Source organism: Chiloscyllium plagiosum, chromosome 1 (genome assembly GCF_004010195.1).
Source record: "Chiloscyllium plagiosum isolate BGI_BamShark_2017 chromosome 1, ASM401019v2, whole genome shotgun sequence".
Classification (NCBI taxonomy): Eukaryota; Metazoa; Chordata; class Chondrichthyes; order Orectolobiformes; family Hemiscylliidae; genus Chiloscyllium; species Chiloscyllium plagiosum.
Window position 1 is genome coordinate 15431545 of NC_057710.1, and position 18467 is coordinate 15450011.

At 43.0% G+C, this 18467-nt stretch overlaps 1 protein-coding gene across 1 annotated transcript in view; it reads left to right on the forward strand.

Annotated features, from left to right (window-relative positions):
- LOC122553785 (dedicator of cytokinesis protein 2-like) overlaps positions 1-18467 on the forward strand; it is a 1227980-nt gene that overhangs the window by 983648 nt on the left and 225865 nt on the right. Inside the window, exon 35 of the mRNA XM_043698147.1 lies at positions 13655-13811. Within this exon, the coding sequence (XP_043554082.1) occupies positions 13655-13811 (157 nt within the window). The remainder of the gene's footprint in view (positions 1-13654; positions 13812-18467) is intronic.

Sequence of the window (18467 nt, forward strand, 5' to 3'; positions counted from 1 at the left end):
CTCTGTCTTCTACCTTTGAGCCAGTTCTGTATCCAAATGGCTAGTTCTCCCTGTATTCCATGAGATCTAACCTTGCTAATCAGTCTCCCATGGGGAACCTTGTTGAACGCCTTACTGAAGTCCATATAGATCACATCTACTGCTCTGCCCTCATCAATCCTCTTTGTTACTTCTTCAAAAAAACTCAATCAAGTTTGTGAGACATGATTTCCCACCCACAAAGCCAAATCAGTCCTTGACTTTCCAAATACATGTAAATTCTGTCCCTCAGGATTCCCTCCAACAACTTGCCCACCACCGATGTCAGGCTCACTGGTCTATAGTTCCTGTGGATGGTTTACTAATTTGGTAAGAATGGATGATGGGAAAGCAGCATTGCTCGTCTAGGCCTGTGTAGAAGTGGCTTGAGGGTCAGGCTGGGTCAATCAAAGATTGATCCTCAAGCCAACTCTAAGAATGCACTTGACCTTTTTCAAAAGCTTTCTCGCATAAGTCGTTGGCTATAGGCTGCTTCCATCTTCGAACAGCCTGAATTGCAGAGGTCTATGCTTCTCAATATCTCCCATGGAGAGCTTTTGGCATGAGCATGAACTAGGTGTCTGCATAAGCCAGCCTCACAGGGCCACTGAAAAATAGCCTGAAGCTCTGAGGGAAAGACCTGAAACGTTTACGCTGCTTTCTCTCTCTGCGGATGCTGCCGACCCTACTGGGATTCTCCAGCGATTTCTATTCTTGCTTTCGAAAGTTATCCTGACCCAAATATCTAGTCGCTATAATGACAGTTGCTTGTTACCTCCCACCATTCATGCATTTTGTGGCGGGCAGGCATGTCATAAGGGACAGGCTGGTGAATGAGGACGCCACACCCACCTCCTACCTCCATCCCGATTAAACTCCAAAGCGGGAAGTGGTTGGACAGGGTAGCTGATGCTGTCGATCAACTTTTTTTGTGGTCAGACTGATTCCCATCAGAATCTCATGTCACCGCTGTCTTAATCCAACAGTGGATGAGGGCATGTCATGTGTTGAATACAAGGAGCAGACTCACCTGCGAGGTTGCTCTTGGGCTCCCAGAAGGTGGGGATATTCCTCACCAATAGGCTGCCTGATCGAGGGGCATGCTGGGAAGTGCGCCCTCCTCTGCTCTTGCTGCCCATCCCCCTCAGCCTCTTCATGGCGCTATGCCACTGACATTCAGAGCCATGATGCTAGTGTCAAATTATGCAGTTCAGCTGAATGAGGAGGGATATCATAAAGACTTATAAAATTTGAACAGGACTAGACAGGGTAGATACATAATGTTCCCGATGGTGGGTGTGTCCAGAAATGGCATCACATTCTGAGGATTCTGGCTGGGCCATTTAGGATAGAGATGAGAAGACATCTCTGGGGCAGCATGGTGGCTCAGTGGTGAGCACTGCTGCCTCACAATGCCAGGGACCCAGATTCAATTCCTGCCTCAGGTGATTGTCTGTTTGGAGTTTGTATATTCTCCCTGTGTCAATGTGGGTTTCCTTGCACAAACCAAAGATGTACAGGTCAGGTGAATTGACCATGCTAAATTGTCCAGAGTATTAAGTGCGTTAGTCAGGGGTAAATATAGGGGTCTGAGTGGGTTACTCTTCGGAGGATCTGTGTGGACTTGTTGGGCCAAAGGGCCTGTTTCCACACTGGAGGGAATCTAATTTTTAAAATAATTCTTTATCCAAAGAGTGGGTGAACCTGAGGAATTCATTACTGCAGGAAGTAGTTGGTGCCAAAACGTAATATATTCAAGAGATAGATAGATATAGCACTTGGGGTGAATGGGAATCAAAGGTTATGGGAAGAAAGCAGGATTAGGCTATTGAGTTGGACAATCGGCCATGATCATGATGAATGGCAGAGCAGGCTCGAAAGGCCGAATGGCCTCCTCCTGCTCCTATCTTCTATGTTTCTTTGTAAACATCCCTCAGAGGGGATTCTTTGAGTATGGAGATTGCATATGCAAGTCCCACTCCACAATGGAGCCCAAACTTCCAGGGCTGAGATTCCAGCGAATTAATGAGGGAGCTCTGCACTTTTGGAACATGTGGTCTTTCACCTTCAGACAGCAAATCAAAGATGTCTATTCTCTCTGATGAATGTTAAAGGTCCCTTGAGACTTATATTGAAGGAGTTGGGGATGGGGGAATGAGTCATATGATCATAGTTATGGAGTCAAACAGCATGGAAACAGACCCTTTGGTCCAACCAGTCCATGCTGACCATAATCCCAAACTAAACTAGTCCCACTTGCCTACACATGGCCCATATCCCTCAAACCATCTTTATTCATGTACTTATTCAAATGCCTTTTAAACATTGTAACTGGGTCCACTTCCACACTTCTTCTGGAAGTTCATTCCACATGCGAACCACTCTCTGGGTAAAAAGATTGCCCCTCATGTCTCTTTTAAATCTGTTCCCTCTCACCTTAATAATATGTCCCCTAGTCTTGAAATCCCCACTTGAGAGAAAAGACACCTGCCATTCACCTTAACTATACCTTTCACAATTTTATAAACCTCTATGAAGATAACTTTCAACTCCCATGCTGCAGTGAAAAATGTCCCAGCCTATCCAGCCTCTCCTTATAACTCAAACCCTCACATCCATCGGCATTTTTGTAAATCTTTTCTGAACCTTCTCCAGCTTAGTAAAATCCTTCCCATCACAGGGCAACCAGAACTATGCACATTACCCCGGAAAAGGCCTCACCATAGGTCTTGTACAACCGCCTATCCAGCCTCTCCTTATAACTCAAACCCTCACATCTGGCAGCATTTTTGTAAATCTTTTCTGAACCTTCTCCAGCTTAGTAAAATCCTTCCCATAACAGGGCAACCAGAACTATGCACATTACCCTGGAAAAGGCCTCACCATAGGTCTTGTACAACCTCAACATGATGTCCCAACTCCTATCCTCAAAGGTCTGAACCATGAAGGCAAGTGTGCTAAATGCCTTCTTTATCACCCTGTCTGCATATGATGCAAACTTCAAAGAACTATGTGCCTGCACCTCTTGGTCTCTGTGTTCTACAACACTACTCAAAGCCCTACCTTTATTGAGGAAGTCCTGTCCTTGTATGTTTTACCAAAATGCAATACCTCATATTTATCCAAATTAAACTCCATCTGCCACTCCTCAGTCCAGTGACACAATTGATCAAGATCTCTTTGTAATCTTAGATATCCTTCTTCACTGTCCACTACATCATCAATTTTAGTGTCATCCGCAAACTTACTAACCATGCTTTTCATACTCTGATTGAGATAATTTATATCAATGACAGAGCAAAGTGGACCCAGCACCGATCCCTGTGGAACACCGTTGGTAACAAGCCTCCAATCCAAAAAACGCCACTCTCTCTCCTGCCTTCGCATATACTCACTCATGTGACTTGGATGTCAGTGGCTGGGCTAGCATGTATTGCCCATCATTCATTGCCCCTCGAGAAGGTGGTAGTGAGCTGCCTTCTTGAACCACTGCTGTCTATGTGCTGTAGGTCGACCCACAATGCCCTTAGGGAGGGAATTCCAGGATTCTGACCCAATATTTATCCTGTACTCAGTATCACAAGAAACAGATCATCTGGCATTATGGTGCTGCCATTTTGTGACAGGACATTTTCCTTCATTCTCATTGGCAGGAAAGCACTTTTGAATATCCGGAGGTCATGAGAGGTGGTAAATAAGTGGAAGTCTTTCTTTTAAAAGATCTGGTTGGAAATCGCTCCACTATCTGCTTGTTGGATACATAAATCCCCAGTCTGTATGAGATGTAATGTCATTGCTATTAAGAATGCAGTCCTGTCATTGTTTCTGTCCCCTTATTAATGCTATTTTGACAGGTATATATAAATAATGATTAAAAACGTTTCCACTGGAGTGAAGATTTTTAATGAAGTAGTTTTGCTGTTCTGAAGAGGATTCTTTTTCAATTTTCAAAGGAAATTAACCTTCAGTGTAATTTTATATCATTGCGGCAAGCCTGATAGTGCTTGGCTTGACAATGTTTTCTTACCACATTGGAGATCCTTTTGTTACTGAACAGCTTGATGGAGGTAGACTTTACACTGGGACATGAGTTGGGCTATTTAGCCCCTTAAGCTAGACAGTCATTCAGTTATATAATAGCTGAGCTGGGCCTCAGCTTTATTTACTTGGTTTAGCTCCAAATCCCTCTATACACTTATCGAACAAAAATCTGTCGATCTCAGTCAGCTCCAGATTTCCTGCTAGTTTTTTCTGTTTAAAAACAAGTTCTCTGATTCCACTCTTTGATGCTTTCATTACAGTTTAAGGCTATAGTTTTGCATTCCCCAAACAGCGACAATAATATGTTTGTATCAACCCTTCCCAATGATTTGAAACACCAGATGCGGTCACTCCTTTTAAACCCAAATTGAAAATGTGCTAACTAAAAGTTCTCCCGTTACAAAAGATCAATCAGAATGCTAAATCCATTCTACCTTTGGATCACATGCATTTGGATTTGGCTCCGTTCGTAACGCAACACTTGTCGCCTCCTCAACCCCCCAAAAAAGTCTTAGAAGTCGCAAATCACTTGCTTAAGCAATGTTCCCCCACCTTCAACAACAGTTTGCATTTTTATAGCATCTTTAACACATCATATTGTGTATTACTGAAAAACACACACATTTTGTCGAGGCACTCTTCAGGCGATTTGCAAGAGTACCAATTCCAAAAGGAAACTAACATCTGTACTGCATGGGAGGAGAGTTCTGACTGGTTGGCAAGTGACTCTGATTGGACCTAGTGTTGTCATGGAGAAAATACCCATTGATGCAGATTGACAGTTAAAATAAAGCCAGGCTTTGTTTATGTTTTAAACCAGGCAGGTTGACTTGGCTTGGTTAGAACCATTCTATGCCAGTGTCTGTGTTCTACTTGAGACTCTTTCAACTCTACTTCCTCTTTCTATGTCAGTCTATTGGGGGCAGCATGGTTGCTCAGTGGTTAGCACTGCTACCTCACAGCACCAGGGACACGGGTTCGATTCCCAATTCGAGTGACTATCCGTGTGGACTTTGCGTATTTCCCCTGTGTCTGTGTGAGTTTCCTACCACAGTCCAAAGATGTGAAAGTTAGGTGGGCTGGCCATGGTAAATTTCCCCATCATGTCCAGAGATGTGCAGGCTAGGTGAGTTAACCATGGGAACTGCAGAGGAGGGGTAGTGGGGAAGGGCCTGGGTATGATGCTCTTTAGAGGGTCAGTATGGACTCGATGGGAGAATGACCTGCTCCCACGCTGTAGTATTCTATATCCTTCTGTTTCTTTCTCCCTCCAACACATAACGTGGCACAGTGGTTAGCACTGCTGCCTCACAGCGCCAGAGACCCGGGTTCAATTCCCGCCTCAGGCGGCTGACTGTGTGGAGTTTGCACTTTCTCCCCGTGTCTGCGTGGGTTTCCTCCGGGTGCTCCGGTTTCCTCCCACATTCCAAAAAATGTGCAGGTTAGGTGAATTGGCCAAGCTAAATTGACCCTAGTGTCGGGTAAGGGATAAATGTAGGGGTATGGGTGGGTTGCGCTTCGGCGGGTCGGTGTGGACCTGTTGGGCCGAAGGGCCTGTTTCCACACTGTAACGTAATCTAATCTAAAATAACCAGCTTTCCTTTAACTGCAGAGCTGAAAATGTGTTGCTGGAGAAGCGCAGCAGGTCAGGCAGCATCCAGGGAACAGGAGAATCGACGTTTCGGGCATAAGCCCTTCTTCAGGACACGAAGCGTCGATTCTCCTGTTCCCTGGATGCTGCCTGACCTGCTGCGCTTCTCCAGCAACACATTTTCAGCTCTGATCTCCAGCATCTGCAGACCTCACTTTCTCCCTTTAACTGCATCCATGTTATGCACCTCAATTACTTTATGTTGCGCCAAAAGAGTTCATAAAAGATTTACAAGGATGTTGCCAGAGTTGGAGTGTTTGAGATATATAGAGAGGCTGAATAGAATGGGGCTATTTTCCCTGGAGCAATGGAGGCTGAGGGGTGATGTGAGACAGGTTTATAAAATCATGAGGGGCATGGATAGGGTAAATAGAAAAGATGTTTTCTCTAGGGTAGGAGAGTCCAAAACCAGAGGACGTAGGTTTGAGGTGAGAAGGGAAATGTTTAAAAGAGCCAAAAGGGATAACTTTTTCATGCAGAAGGTCGTGCGTGTGTGGAATGAGCTGCTAGGTGAGGTAGCAGAGGCTGGTTTACAACATTTCAAAGGCATCTGGATGTGTACATAAACAGGAAGGGTTCAGAGGGATATAGGCCAAGTGCTGGCAAATGGGACCAGATTAGGTTAGGACATCTGTTCGGCACAGACGAATTGGACCAAGGGGTCTGTTTCCATGTTGTACATCTCTATGACTGTATGATTCTAGGTTGCACCATCCAACCAGTCTCTGGGGATAGACGCTTTAGCTAAGTTGCCTCTTGGGTTTTTTTTAATAATTACGGTATGATAACAGCACCAATTTTTGGAGGTCCTCAGAAACAGAAACATTTTCTTAATGTTAATTCATCACGATGCCAGCTCCAGCTAAGTTTAAACATCCTTCACTACCTTTCTTTGAGGTTACAGTGCTTGCCCTTTTCTTATATAGCTAGTATGTTAGCAGATTCCTGTTAAATCCAAGCGAATTTTGAGGTAAGCTCTCTTGTCAGTGGTACCATTTTGCTTGTCCTCTATTAGATTAGATTAGATTACATTACATTACAGTATGGAAACAGGCCCTTCGGCCCAACAAGTCCACACCGACCCGCCGAAGCGCAACCCACCCATATCCCTACATTTACCCCTATACGTAACACTACGGGCAATATAGCATGGCCAATTCACCTGATCTGCACATTTTTGGACTGTGGGAGGAAACCGGAGCACCCGGAGGAAACCCATGCAGACACGGGGAGAACGTGCAAACTCCACACAGTCCGTCGCCTGAGGCGGGAATTGAACCCGGGTTTCTGGCGCTGTGAGGCAACAGTGCTAACCACTGTGCCACCGCGCCGCCCATCTGCTCTATCCCCCACTTCCAATCCAGTCTAATTCAATTTGGCAGTGCAGACTTGATGGACCAAATGGCCTCTTCTGTATTGCGTGATAATGACAACCTATGCTACCCCACCGTATCCCAAGGTCTGTAAATACTTGGAGAAATTGGAGTATAGGTCATGTTGCAGCTGTATAAAACGTTGGTTAGGCCACATTTGGAATATTGTGTACAATTCTGGCCCCTCTACTATTGGAAGAATGTTGTGAAATTTGAAAGGGTTCAGAATAGATTTACAAGAATGCTGCCAGAGTTGGAGGGTTTGAGCTATTGGGAGACGTTGAATAGACTGTTCTCCCTGGAGTGTTGGAGGCTGAGCGGTGACCTGATAGAGGTTTATAAAATCATGAGGGCATAGATAGTGTAAATAGACAAGGTCTTTTCCCCGGGATGGGGGAGTCCAGAATGAGAGGGCATAATTTTAGGGTAAGAGGGGAAAGATTTAAAAGAGACCTGAGGGGCGACCCTTTCACACAGAGGGTGGTGCATGTATGGAATGAGCTGCCAGAGGAAGTAGTGGAGGCTGGTACACTTACAACATTTAAAGGCATCTGGATGGGTAGATGAATAGGAAGTGTTCAGAGGGATATAGGCCGAGTGCTGGCAGGTGGGATTAGATCAGGTTAGGATATCTGGTCAGCATAGACGAGTTGAATCAAAGGGTCTGTTTCTGTGCTGTACAGCTCTGTGATTCTATGACTCCAAATTCTCACTTTATGGTGCCCCAAATGACCAATATTTTGAATGAGTTTATCGTCATTTCCCAGGAGACAGTCTGCTCTGACGTGTGATTTATTTCTTGCTGTCAATACTGTGCTTATGGTCAAGATTAGAGTGGTGCTGGAAAGGCACAGCAGATCAGGCAGCATCCGAGAAGCAGGAGAATCGACTTTTCGGGCAAAAACCCTTCATCAGGAATAATGGAATTTGAACTTGATTTAAAAAGTCTGGAATTAAGAGTTTGATGGTGATCATGAATCCATTGTCGATTGTCAAAGAAAAAACCAGTCTGGTTGACTAATGTCCTTTAGGGAAGCAAACTGCCATCCTTACCCGGTCTGGCCTATACGTGACTCCAGACCTACAGCCATCTTAACTACCTTCTGGGAAAATTCAGGATGGGCGATAAATGATGGCCGAGCCACTGAAGTCCTCATCCCATAAATGAATTAAAAAATGCCACTGTTTAGTGAGTCAATACACTTTTCAAATCTTCACTCAACCAATTTTTAAGTTAAAAATAGCACAACGCCAGGTTATAGTCCAACAGGTTTATTTGAAAGTACAAGCTTATGGAACGGTGCTGCTTCATCAGGTAGCTAGTGATGGAGCAGCGCTGTGAAGGCTAGTGCTTCCAAATAAACATGTTGGACTACAACCTGGTGTTGTGTGATTTTTAAGTTTGTCCGCCACAGTCCAACACTGGCACCTCCACATCGTGGCCAATTTTTAAGATCAGTGTTTCCTTGAATGCAGACTTGCTTCAAAGAGGCTAACAAACATTTTTGACAACTTATTTATTTCCCACAGCTGGATTCATTACCCATTTGTGACAAATAAATATTATCCAACTCATCCAAAATCATCAACCATTTATGACATGTAGCAGTCCTGTATGTTTTGAGAAACATCCAGTCATTGTACAATTCGCCCTCCCATTTATTTACTTCACAACTTGAAACATTTGATCACATTTATTATTGTCACATGTACCTCGGTACAGTGAAACATTTTATTTTGTGTGCAGTACTGGCAGATCACACCAGTGCATTAAGGTAATAGAACAGAGCGAGGGATACCATGTTACGGCTGCAGAGAGAGTTCACAAAGAGTGAGATCGACATTAAATTTAAAATTTGAGAGGTCCATTCAGAAGCCTAATAACAGCAGGTTTGAAGCTGTTCTTGAATCTATTGGTATGTGTGTTTAAGCTAACATGGCTCCTTTTATGATGTATGAAATTAATCAGCCAATATTTTGTTTCAATCAGACCCCAGCTGAGGTTCCTCCACTTATTAATGTTCCAGATCACACAGCCCAAATTGTCAAGCTCTTGGTAAGGCTAAATATATTGGCTCCCCTTTGGTATTCATTGAACAAATGCCATTCTGACTCCTTGGCATGAGTATTCCAGGCTGTGCCACACATGATGGGATATCGACCACACTCTGTTGTATTGGTTGAGCATCCCACTGCCTGGGCTCACACATAAAGTTTGTCGATATTACTGCAGTGGACACCCACAGGGAGTCATTTGTTGCAGCAGTTTCATAAAAGACATTAAGAAGCAAGAGGAACAATCATGCAATATTGGGAAAGAAGAAACAAAACAGAATAGGAACTCTTAAGCTGACTTAAATTAGAAAGGCTGATGTTTGCTAAAGAAAGTTCTGCTTAAACATTGACAAAAAAATGAAGCATTAGAAGGACCGAGGTACTTATTAATGGGTTGGAATAGGGCTTCAAACAGAGCACAAAGGGTCCAGCGGGGAAAGAAAGAATGAAGGTTAAGGGCTGGAGACACTGAAAGATTTAGGTTACTAGTAAACTGGCGGGTTGCATTTTTCTAGCTTCTGTATTGGATTGGATAAGATGATATTGATTCAGTATAATAGATTTCGACCACTTCTGCATCACTCACTAATCATCTCCCAGGTTTCTTTCCAGTGCCAACAGATTTGCTCATCCTTGTATGTAGTTAGCCTTCCTGCCTCTCTGGTCATTAACGTTCTTGTGTGGTGAGTTTAATAACTCATACACAACCCTGTTAGACTGTCTGATTCCCTCGTAGCAATGTACATGAAAACTGACCTGAGACTTAAACTTGTAACAATATTGAATGCAACTTGCAAGCCTTTGGCAGACTGCGACATTTCACGTCTCTGCCTTTAATGGCACAAAGTCATGAAAGGTCCACTTAAAAACATAAGAAACAGAAGCCAAAGAAAATTACGACTGATGTTCGACTTCAAATCCATTTTCCCATTCTCTCACTGCCTGCCCTGATCCACTTAAAACCTAGCAATCTCAGGCTTTCTTAAGTAACATTCACACCCCACAAGGTGTAGGTCTTTATCTTTTAAAATTCACTCATGAGATGTGGGTATATTGTTCTTGCTTCATTGCCCCTGAGAAGCTGGTTATAGGCTGCCTTCTTGACAAGTGACCTCCATGACTTTGTAGGTAGGCCCAGAATGCTATTAGGGATGGAGGAGCCATCTTCAACAAGAGAGAATCTAATCATTATCTTTTGACATTGCTGTCACTGAGTTCTCCAATATGAATGCTCTGGGGCTTATCACTGCCCAGGATCTGAACTGGACTCACCACAAAAACACTGTGACTGCAAGAGCAGGTCAGAGGCTAGGAATCCTGCAATGAGTAACTCACTTCCTGACTTCCTGACAAGGAATACTTGCCTGGTTGAGTACAGCTCTAATGACACTCAAGAAGCTTAACACCATCCAGGGTAAAGCAGCCCAAGCGATTGACACTGCATCCACAAACAAGCATTCCCTCCACCATCAATATCTCGAGGAGAAGCCAAGTGTGTCCTACCATAATTAACCAAAAATCCTTAGGCAGCATCTTCCAAAACCCATGAGCACTTCCATGAGGAAATCAAGGGCAGCAGATACATGGGAGCATTACCACCTGCAAGATCCCATCCAAGTCACTCATCCTGACTTGGAATTTTATCACAATTCCTTCAGTGTCACTGGGTCAAAAGTTTGGAACTCGCTCACGAACACTTGGCTACTTTAAACATTATGAGAAAGTGACCACTGTAGATGCTGGAGATCAGAGTCTAAGAGTGTGGCTCAGTTGCTACCTGACATGCTGTGCTTTTCCAGTGACAAACACTTCAACTATTTTAAGCATTACCTTGATCTCATTCTTTCCGATGAACCTTTACTCAGTAAGTAAGTTGGAAAGACTCATGATACTGGGATTTTCCTTAGAGCAGGCAAGTTTAAAGGAACAAACAGCAGAGGTTTCTAAATCACAGACAGTTTAGAAAGAGTGGAGAGGGAGAAATTATTACAGATGGGAGTCTCTGACACTAATTGAAGATAATAGGCAAAAGAACAGCTGATGAGGAGACATTTACTTAAAGCAGTGTTTTGGAAAGAACCAGCTGAAATGGGTGGTGGAAGCAGATTTAATGGGAACTGTCAAAAGTAATTAGATAAATACTTGAAAAGGAGAAAATTTCAGAGTTCTGGGAAAAGAGCAGAGGAGTGTGGGAATAATTTAGTAGGCTTTTCCAAGTGTTGATACAGATTCATTGGCTAAATGGCTCCTGCTGTGTTCTGAGTGCTTATGTCATCAGGTTTATTAAGAAAGCAAATATAGAATGCTTTACAAGCTCAGATATTGGCTCAGCTATAAACTCACAGCTACAACTTTGATGGCATGTTTCTCTTTGTACATTGGGAATACAAATGCCATCAAAGCCAAGCCTGGCGTGAGCCAATGCATTCAAAAACAGAACATGCTGCAAACATAGCACAGGCTAGTCAGCTCTGTTAAAAGATGGGCAAAATTGCTGAGCTCGGCGATATTAAAAATTCTCATCCTAAGGTACAAATCCCCCACCTCTTCCATTGGTCTGTCCATCCAGAACCTCTGAAGATCTGTGACCACCATTAAGCTAACAAAACTCAGAGGTCTGTGCATTCCTCCAACCCTGGCCTTTGCACGTCCTCACATTTCAATTCGTCACCAGATAACATCAACTCACAGAGAAGGAGGCTATTTGGCCTCTTGTATTCATGTCAGCTCTTTAAAAATAAGTAGTCCCACTATCCCTTGCTACTTCCCCAGACCCTCGCAGTTTCCTCCTTTCCAAGTATTTATTGCATTACTTTTGAAAGTTCTAATGAAATGCACTTCCAATGCCCATTCAGGCAGTTCTTCCGAAGCCATAACAACTGAGTTGCAAATGTGACCGCCCACTTCCAACTGTATTATCTGTGCACAGCCCAGACTACCACGGAAGCCAACCTTATCTATGGACTCCACTTACACTTCTTGTTGCCATGGAAAGGCTGCCAACATCATCAAAGACCCTTCCCAACCCGGTAACACTCACTTCCAATCTCTTCCGTCAAGCAGAAGATACAGAAGCTTGAACACACGCACCAACAGATTCAAGAACAGCTTCTTCCCTGCCATTATTAGACCGATGAATGGACTCTCTATAATTTCAAATAATGTTGATTGTGTTCATGTTGATCTTGCTTTGCACACCTCCTGTGCTGTGTACCTGTGTACCTTGCTCTGTCTAAACACTACATGATCTGTACACTCTTGTCTGCTATGATCTGCCTATACTGCTCACAAAACAAAATTTTTCACTGTACTTAAATACATCGGACAACAATACCTCAAATCTAATACAATATGGACAGGGAATGTTTGCGCTTAGACGAGCTTTGAACTTGGCTGGCCTTTAATTGTTCATTTACGTGTGGAGGGTGGGCTGCCCATTGTATTGAATTTGATGTCCACCCACCTTCCGTATTGTGGGGCTAATTTCGGAAATGGATGAGAAGCTGATGGGCTGTACGCCAAAACTATTTTACCTCACCCACTGAAAATATGCGCAACTGGCACATGTAATATCCAGCCTGTGACCTTAACTCTATAAAACACACAAAATAAATTAGGATAGGTCAATTTTTGTCTGATGTCACCTTTGTGAAGTACCTCAGGATGCTTTGGGCATGTTAAAGATGTTAATTTAATGCAAGTTCTTCATATTGAAGAAACCCTGTTCTCAGCATTCATTGGATCTCTCAAGGTGGCTCGGTGGTTAGTACTGCTGCCTCACAGTGCCAGGGACCCAAGTTTGATTCCAGCCTCGGGTGACTGTCTGTGTGGAGTTTGCACATTCTCTCTGTGTTTGTGTGGGTTTCCTCCCACAATCCAAAGATGTGCAGGTTAGGTGGATTAGATTAGATTCCCTACAGTATGGAAACAGGCCCTTCGGCCCAACAAATCCACACCGACCCTCCGAAGAGCCACCCACCCAGACCCATTCCCCTACATTCACCCCTGACTAATACGGGCAAGTTAGAATGGTCAATTCACCTAACTTGCACATCTTTGGACTGTGGGAGGAAACCGGAGCACCCGGAGGAAACCCACACAGACACAGGGAGAATGTGCAAACTCCACACAGACAGTTGCCTGTTCGGGAATTGAACCCGGGTCTCTGGCGCTGTGAGGCAGCAGTGCTAACCACTGTGCCACCATGCCGCCCTTATTTCTGGATTATTGTTGTATTTATGGCAGGATTTGAACTCAGGACCCCAGAACGTGACCTGGGTTTCTGGATTAATAGATCAGCGATAATGCCATTGCCTCGTGTGTGTAAAAAAAAGACCCCAAGAAGAACTAAGAATTGGAGCAGTTTAGCATATGACCATCCTTGCTGAGTTATGGGTTTTGAATCTCATCCAATGGCCTCCCTTTGTCTCAGAAGTGGAGAGGTAAGTGGGCAAGTTATGTATTGATTCCTCAGAAAAACATGCAATTACCAACTTCTCTTTTTTTTGAAATTCAGCCTATTGAAACATTGCAAAAAACACCACTATCTGGAAAAGCAAGGTGAAATGTTTGTTACCTTGGTAACTGGCCTGCTGGAAAGGCTGCTGGACTACAGGACTGTAATGAATGATGAAAACCAGGCCCACAGCATGAGCTGCACCGTAAACCTGTTGGTAAGTGACTAAACACATTGTTGAGTTAAATCTGAATCAGCACTCTTCAGCTGAAAGGCTTTCATAGTGAGGAAGGAAGTTACTTGTCTGCACAGTACTTACACAAGAGATTGCTCTTTAAAGATATAGTTACTGCATCACAAGATAGCTACAGATAAAAGTAATCAATTTGCCATCTTTGGAATATGCCAAAATACTGGATTAGTCATTCGGTAAACTTGACAATGATCTGGAGATATGTATTCAAATCTCAGCAAAGCAACTAGGGATTTAAATTCTGTAGCACTTTCGAAAGACTGTAATGTTTCACTTTTAGCTTATTTCTTTATTTTTAACGCTAGGAATTACTATAATGTTCCCTTTTAATTTTTTAGTTTCTTTCTACCTGGTTCTTATGATTCTGTACCAAGGTACTTGTATCTAAGATGGGGCTTTGTGTGGCGACATGATACACTTTTCACTATACTTCAGTACTTTTGTACTTGAGTATACATGACAATAAAAATCTAAATCTAAATAAATCAGTTTTTATTCTCCTGACATCCTTGCTTCTGCGGAAGAGGCAGACAAACCCCTTTCTTCAGTGAACTAAAGACGCCATTCCGTGAGACACAGGTTCTTCCACAAGTGCTGCACATGAGGCTGACAAATGTTCGGCACATCATGGGCCGAAGGGCCTGTTCTGTGCTGTATTGTTCTATGTTCTAAGTCTTGGTGCGGGCTTGACATTGGATTTGCTGTTGTTCATTTGTTGCCAAGCCTCTGTAGCCACTAGTCATCATGGTGACTCACTCTGACCCCATCAGCTGATGATCTCACAGGCAGCAATCAATCTTTAGGACCTTTATGTCCTTGCAAACCTCCTGAAAGCAGAGCTTATCGTTGTTCTTAAACTGGACAAAACATCATATAAAGAATTTCAGGGAGCACTAGGATGGAATACGGTACTCTTAACGGTTCCAAAATCTCCTTCATCTTAAGTACAGGAATGATGGTAGAGACTTCAACCCCATATTTAGAAATCACTTGGATTTGCATATAAAGTCATGGAACTGACTGGAAAGTAGGACTTACTTCGACTGATACATGACTGGCCTTCGCTGAGCTCTTAATATTGCTTCCAAGTCTTTATATTTGATACCTGATTTGTAAAATGTTGAAATTTAACATTTTGTCTTTTTATTTCGGAACACCAAGACCTAAATTTGATTTGCTTTGATTTTATTATTGTCACATACTGAGGTACAGTGAAAAATATTGCGTTATGGGCTGACCAAGCAAATCATACCTTACATGAGTACATCAGGGTAATAGAACAGAATGTAGAATATAATGTTACAGCTCCAGAGAAAGATCAGTTCTGATATATGAGATGTCCATTCATAAGTCTGATAATAGCTGGGAAGAAGCTGTTCTTGAATCTGTTGGTACATGGTTTCAAATTTTTGTATCTTCTGCCCGATGGAAGAGGATGGAAGAGAAAGTAGGCAGGGAGGGGTCATTTCCTACTGCCTTGGGAGTAATCAATGTAGATAGAACCAGGGGATGGAAGGCTGGTTTACCTGATGAACTGGGCTGTGTTCACAACTCTTTGTAATTTCTCGCGATTTTGGGCAGAGCAGTTCCCATACCAAGCCATGATGTATGTGGATAGGATGCTTTCTATGGTGCACCTACAAAAGTTGGTAAGAGTCATTGTGGACATGCTGAATTTCCTTAGCCTCCTGAGGAAGTAGAGGTGTTGTGTGTTTTCTTGATGTAGCAGTAGTGGCATTGCCACTTGAAGAATTCCTTTTTGCCTAAATTAGCAAATCCCTTTATTTATATTAGAATAGTAAACAGTTTAGTTTGCTGCAGGATTCCCTCTTCCAGGACACTGCCTGCTGAATCATTTATTTTTGCCAACCATTAATAAAACAGTTTAGGTTGGATGAATCACCCTGACATTTATTGCTTATTATCATATTTGTTCTGTGAGCCTTTTTCTAATTACAATTAAAAATGATTCATTTTAAATATTTAGCTGAAGTTTGTGCTCATTAAGTTGAGACATGCCAATGGTAAGGAGTGGAAAGAGAGGGAGAAAGGGGGAGAGAAAGATTAAGAACAAAGAACAAAGAAAATTACAGCACAAAGACAGGCCCTTTGCCCTCCAAGCCTGTGGTGATCCAAATCCTTTATCCAAACCTTTTGCCTATTTTCTATAGGTCTGTATCCCTCTGCTCCCTGCCCATTCATGTATCTGTCTAGGTACATCTTAAGTAACGCTATCATGCCCACCGCTACCACCTCCGCTAGCAACACCTAAAGAACTTTCCATATATATCTCCCTTAAACTTTACCCCTCTCACCTTGAACTTGTGACCCCTAGTAATTGAGTCCCCCACTCCGGGAAAAACCTTCTTGCTATCCACCTGTCTATACCTCTCATGATTTTGTAGACTTCAATCAGGTTCCCTCCTCAACCATTGTCTTTCTAATAAAAATAATCCTAATCTACTCAACCTTTCTTCATAGCTAGTGCCCTCCATACCAGGCAACATCCTGGTGAACCTCCTCTGCACTGTCTCCAAAGTTTCCACATCCTTTTGGTAATGTGGTGACCAGAACTGTATGTAGCGACGCAGTTAACAATAACACCTCCATGGCAATATTTAACATTCCTGGATCACATGATTCCAAAAAAGAATTGGATCCTTTCCTGGAATGTTGGCAAGGCCAGCATTTGTTGCCCATCCCTAATTACCCTTGAACTGAGTGGCTGGCTGAGCCATGTCAATGGACACTTAAGAGTCAACCACATGGGTGGTGATTTGGAGACTCGTAGAATGCACCAGGTGAAGAAGGTGGATTTCCATCCCTAAAGAGCAGTGGGAAAATACACAAGGAGTTTTCAACAACTGATGATATTTTCAGATCACCATTACCACCAGAAGGTTTTCTAATCACAGGTTAGATGGATTGGCCATGCTAAATTGCTGGAAGTGTCCAGGGATGTGCAAGTTAAGTGGATTAGCCATGGAAATGCAGGGATACAGGGATAGCGTAGGGGTGTGTGTCTGGGTGGGCTGCTCTACAAAGGGTCAATATGGACTCAATGGATTGAATGGCCTGCTTCCACATTGTAGGGATCCTATGATAATCCTGACTCTTATGAAATGAAGTGATATCCTGACAGTTTCCCAGCAATGATTTGAGCCTGGTATTATTGTCGATGCTCGTATTAATAATTCCATTGTTATGACCATTACCTTGAGGAGTTAAACACTTACTATAGGAAAGAGGTTTCGAAGTCTGAAAAGGTTCAGAAATGATTTACAAGGATGTTGCCATGGTTGGAGAGTTTAAGTTATAGGGACAGGCTGAATAAACTGGGGCTATTTTCGCTGGAGCACTGGAGACTGAGCGGTGATTTTATAAAATCATGAGGGGCATAGATCGGGTGAATAGACAAGGTCTTTTCCCAGGATAGGAGTCCAAAGCCAGAGAGCAGAGGCTTTATGTGAAAAGGGAAAAATTTAAAATAGACCTAAGTGGGCACACAGAGGCTGGTGTGTGTCAGAGGAAGTTGTGGAGGCTGATACAATTGCAACATTTAAATAGACATATGGATGGGTGCATGAACAGGAAGGTTTTAGAGGGATAAGGGCCAAATGCCAGCAAATGGGACAAGATATCTGGTCAGCATGGACAAGTTAGACCAAAGAGTCTGTTTCTGTGTTGTACAGCTCGATGGTTGATCTCTATCAAGCCTTGACATGATTCCAGATTCATTTAACACCCTCACTCAAGAAAAGTCTATGAAGGAAAGGATTCTGGCTAATCCAAGATGGAGGATGGGAAAAATTTCTGGCTATAAGAGCTGCTCCTTTTTTTGAGGTATTTTAGTTGCTGGAGGTGATTTCCTCGAATTCCAGGAGCAGCAATTACTGTTTTATATGCTGTTGCATTGTTTTGGAACTTTGGAAAAAAAAGTCAAAACAACAGCAGTTTTAAAAGGGAGAAGAGCAGGCAAAGGAAGCATATGGTGAGGACAGTGCAGGAGAGAGAGAGAGAGAACACCTGCACAGTTACTGCCTTTGCTGTTTTTGAATTCGTGTGTCGCTGGACATCGGAGTGCATCTGGGAAAATTAACAAACAGTGAATTTCACAACTAACCTTGGAGGAACTGGCTTGGGCGAAGTTCACAACACAGAATAGATAAGTTAATTGTTGTTTTAAGTACTAGATTGGGTTGGGATATCTGGTTGGCAAGGACAGGTTGGATCGAAGGGTCTATTTCCATGCTGTACATCTCTGTGACTCTATGACTCTATAAGTCTGTCCAAGAGAAAGGCTGTATTAGTGAGTACAGTGGACTCTTTCTTGATTATATGTTTTTGGAGATAAGTCTCTTGATTAAACTTAAAATATCAGCCATAGCTCTTAATTTAACCTGGTGCAGTGTTTTGTAGAGGAATAAAACGGTGTTATTTTCTGGGTCTGTAGATTGTGAAGGGTTGTTTTCTGACTGGAGGCCTGTGACCAGTGGAGTGCCACAAGGATCAGTGCTGGGTCCTCTACTTTTTGTCATTTACATAAATGATTTGGATGCGAGCATAAGAGGTACAGTTAGTAAGTTTGCAGATGACACCAAAATTGGAGGTGTAGTGGAC